At 30.9% G+C, this 4,726-nt stretch overlaps 1 protein-coding gene across 1 annotated transcript; it reads right to left on the reverse strand.

The window, feature by feature from the left end:
- Positions 1 to 2,982: 2,982 nt before the first annotated feature.
- Positions 2,983 to 4,314, reverse strand: LOC111296956 (protein GAST1-like). The gene is made up of 4 exons (XM_022891455.2): positions 4,157 to 4,314; positions 3,627 to 3,689; positions 3,467 to 3,500; positions 2,983 to 3,365 (listed from the first exon to the last, which is right to left on the reverse strand). Exons 1-4 carry the CDS (start codon positions 4,223 to 4,225, stop codon positions 3,184 to 3,186), a joined length of 348 nt encoding a protein of 115 aa, XP_022747190.1. The 5' UTR covers positions 4,226 to 4,314; the 3' UTR covers positions 2,983 to 3,183.
- Between the last annotated feature and the right edge of the window lie 412 nt (positions 4,315 to 4,726).

Here is a 4,726-nt window from a genome sequence, read left to right on the forward strand (position 1 = left end):
CTACTACCACCTAATGACTCAACCTCAATTGAACCACATAAATCAGAATGAATTAATTCTAGTATGTTTTTTTTCCTCTGAGAGCACTTACAAAAAGAAACTCTATGATGCTTACCATGCAAATAATGATCACATAAATCGAGAGACATATCTTTGGTCAAGAAAATGAAAGATTGCCTTGCCAAAACCTATAACCCTTTCTCACTTATGTGTGCTAGCCTTTTATGCCACATATTTGCTGAAGCATTATCCTCAAAGGCATTTTATCTGGTTACCGTTCAATTGTATCTATGTCTTACACATTGGGTAGCATAATTTTTCTCTTGCAATTATCATAGATCCTTTGAAAAGCTTCCATTGCCCATTCATTTGTCTACTCTCGTATATTTTTTTTATCAAAGACATTGATTGCAACCAAGTTTATTCTCATATTTGAAATATGTCTAACATCTCTCAAAGTCAACATACAACCTATACTAGTTTGTACAACAATATCACCATTCTCAATAATCTACAATACACTATTGTTTCTCATCTTAGTGGTACAAAAGCTTTTTGTTTTGTAAGTTGTAAATAATTCCCTCTTACAAGCACAATGATATGCTACTCTTGTGTGAACTATTCATTCAATGCCAAAATCACCAATATGATTACAATAATCATGTGTACAAATCAAAGTAACTAAATCACTATCTAAATTTATTGTCGTAACATTACCATCATCGGAACTTTTGTCTTTCTCATTTTTTGCTCTTGCTTCAAGATTTTACAGTATCACTTTATATGACTAAGTTTACAATAATGGTAACATTTCACTTTATCTTTGAATTTGGATATATTTTTAGACTTATTATGGCTTTTTGAGTTCTTACCTCTGTCGATATTTCTATCCCTATTTGTTGTGACAAGAACTTAATTTTCAGAGTCTGAATCTTTTTGCTTTGCTTCTTCAATAAGTATACTATCTTTTAACATCTCTAATGTCATCATGTAATACAGAGATGAATTAAAAACAATCACAACTAGAGTATTCTAGCCATTTGTCAATAAACCTAAAATAAATAATGCCTTCATTTTATCATCCATTTTAAGCTCTGTAGAAGTCATTTGATTGAGTATATCTTGAAAATCACTTAAGTGCTATGTCATCAAATATTCTATCCTTGTACTGTAAAGTTGCAAGCTTTTTAACAAATATAATTTTATTCATGCCTGTTTTCCTTTCACACAATGCTGCTAATTTTTTTCAAATGGTGTAAGCATCTATCTCCTACGCTACATAATGGAATACGTTGATATCAACCCATTTTCTAATTGTGGCTAGTGTTTTTCTGTCTAGCTTCTTCTAATTTTCATCTTTCATATTTGTTGATTTAGCTAAATCACCCAATACTAGGTCATACAAATCTTTACAATATAAAGGATCCTTCATCATAGGCTTCCCAATTGAATAATTTGATTTTGTCAATTTTATCATGGAATCTGTATCACTCTCCATGATTTCAAATAGAATTTACTTTTATCTTGGGTTGCTTCTATATCAATGTCTCAAAAAAACTAAACTCTGATACCATTTGTTGGGCCTGAAATGATAAACATAAAAACACAGAAGCAATATATTGCAATAAACTCACAGCAATAGAAAATAATCAACAATCAACAATGCAAGAAAAATAAAGCACACTAAGATTTAGTAGAAAACCCTTCAGTGTAGAGGGTAAAAAATCATGGATCACCAAAAAAATCTTCACTATCAAATAATGGATATACAAAATTCTTCATAGTTAAAACTAGAACTAATCAATAACTAAGGAGATAATTGAAAAAATCTTATCAAATAGATAACTCAACAAATATACCTTGGATTTATTCATAGGAAGTTCCAAATCCGATATCTACTGTTCAAAATGTAGAACACTGAATTATGAACTTACTAGCAAAATTTTAACTCAATCGAATCACGAATCAACTTTCGTTCAATCAACTCTCCCTTCTTTTTTTTTTTTTTTTTTTCTATCTTCTCTCGTTTTTTTCTTTCCTTTTCAGTGCCACTTTATATTCATGCCAAAAACCTTTTGTCTTTTGTTTTAAAGTTAAGTTGGGTTGACTAAAACAAAAAGCCCTTCGCCTTTAATTGGCCAATGCCAAATGAAAGACCCCAGGCTCCTCATGGAGTGCATTCATTTATAATTAATTGAGTTTAAGAATTCCATAAATTCACGAATGCCTAAATTCATAAATAATCAAAATACATTCAGTCATAGTTAATTAAGCTCATTGATACCATAAATTCATGGATGGTTAAGTTCAAGAATAATTAAATATAGTATATATGAATTTAGATTGAAAATTTAAATGACACAAAACACATAATACATTCATTGATAATTAATTTAATTCAAGAATACCATATATTCATGAATGCTTAATTCAAAAATAGATAGATTTATGTAATTAAAATAAAAACATTAACAAAAAGATGTTAAGTTCATAACTAGATTGATTTATGTAATTAAAATAAAAAAAATAAATACATTAACAAAAAGATGTTTTAGATTGCCACATGTCAAGGAGATAAAAGTTTGTGGACGAAAAATAGTATTATGTTAGATTATATATTTTTTCATTATAAACAAATTATTAGTTCATATACAGATACTTTCATTTAAAAATTTGAAAAAATTCTTTCTAATTCATGCTTGAATTCATGAATAAATAGATTTATACATAATATATAATAATTCATCGATTTATCAAAAAATAATGATTCATCGATTAAAAAAAATCAAATAACTTCACGTGTCTAAAAAAGTTTGTTCAAATGTCAAACCCAAACCCCCCATATCATTTTTTTTTAATATAAAATTGATCACAACTTAAAAGATTAAGGAAGAGAAATTGCAAATTCTGATCAAACTCCAACCTTGCAGGTATAGATTTTCATGACACAAAAAAATGAGAAAAATTCAATAAGAAATAAAATTGGTCATAAAAAAGAAATATATTTACAAAATTTGAGAAAAGATGAATGTTTAAACTACAGGATGATTTACAGAATCAGAAGTAACAAGAAGTAAATGAAAATTCAAATTAAGGGATTGGTGATAAATGAAAAAGGAACAAGCAGAAGAAATATGGGAAGCTAAGGTGATCTCCAAACTACAGCAGTTAGCTTAGGTGTGATCAAGGGCACTTGGGTCCTCCCCTCTTGGTCTTCCAGTTGTTGTAGCAAGGGCAGACTTGCTTGTTTCCATAAGTTCCCGGTGGCACACACAAGCACTTCGCGCAGCACTTATTGCAGAAGAACAGGCATGGCTTCTTGTATTGTGTCTTTGAGCATCTTGCACTGCAGCGAGGGCCACACTCTGCAATTATTAATTAATTATAGTCTTGCAAGCAAATTTCATCAAAATTTGGATCATTATATTTTTATAAAAACTAGTAGATGAGCTTGTTTAATTTTCACCTTGGGGACGAAGGCTGCCTTGAGTGATTCCATGCTGAAAGCCAAAACAAAATTATTAACATATATATATATATATTATGGGATAAATGGAAATGAAAAAAAAAAAAAAAAAAGGAGATGCGGATCTCTTGCATATATATATATATGTATATATAATTACCATTGCGAAGTTGCTAGGTGGCTGGGGCTGTGGCGCAGGTGCCTCATTAATTCTGGTAGCAGCCTGGGGATATCATCATTCGGTTATAAAATTAAAATAGAATCACAGGTGAATTAGGTTTTTACCGTAATCTGGAGATATAAAGAAAAGGATTGTATATGTTAAGATGTTAAGATTTGAATCCTAAAATCTATTAGATGCTATCTTTTAAAGGTTATTGCATTAATCAACAAAATTAAATTTTAGGTTCCAAATAAAAATTTTGCAACTATATGTGCATGTAAAGCAATAAGTGACTTCGCAAGTGCAGATAATAAATTATTTTTCTTTTTTCTGTTTCTTTATTATTTATAATTTAACTTTTGGTTAAAAATAAAAGGGTGTCAAGTACGAAAATTACTGTACCAGCAATTACTAATACCCAAGAAAGTAAAAAGTATACTAACTTGTGGCCTAAATGCCACCACCATCCTAGTAAAAGAAAAGGCACCCGGTGGGGAGGAGGAGGAGTAGTGAGGAGAGAAACTCACATTGTTCTCTGCTGGTAAATGTATCATTATAACAAGAAAGAACATCACAATGGTTAGCTTCCCTGCCATTGCCTTTAGTAATGCAACTGCTACAATGAAGCGATCAAGAAGCAGCTGCCCAGAGAGAGAGAAAATTTGTGGGTGTCATGGCATGTAGTTAAGCCCTTCAGAGGGTATTTATAGCCAGTTGGATCAAACCATGGTTGAAGACTTGGAGAATCATGTGTGTCTTATTCATGAAAAAGGTCCGACTGCTACAGTTTGAAATAGTCACATGACCAAACCTTCTGCCTACCAGAAAGGCAATTATACCTCTGTCCTTCCTTAGGTATACCATATATATATTTATACACTTATCGCTATAGAAATCTGTTTTTGGACATAAAGGAGTAAAAATGATTGAATGAAGGATTAAAGTGGTCATTAGTATATGAAAGGTAGAGGCAGGAACATTCCCGTGGCTTCGTTAATTTGATTCCTAACCATGTGAACCGACAACATGAAAATGACAAGAAAGCTACCTTACATGTGCACTCACATGTTTCAATATTAGGTTTCTGTGATAATTGG

Source organism: Durio zibethinus, chromosome 12 (assembly GCF_047325235.1).
Source record: "Durio zibethinus cultivar Kanyao isolate XHJ-2024 chromosome 12, ASM4732523v1, whole genome shotgun sequence".
Lineage (NCBI taxonomy): Eukaryota > Viridiplantae > Streptophyta > Magnoliopsida > Malvales > Malvaceae > Durio > Durio zibethinus.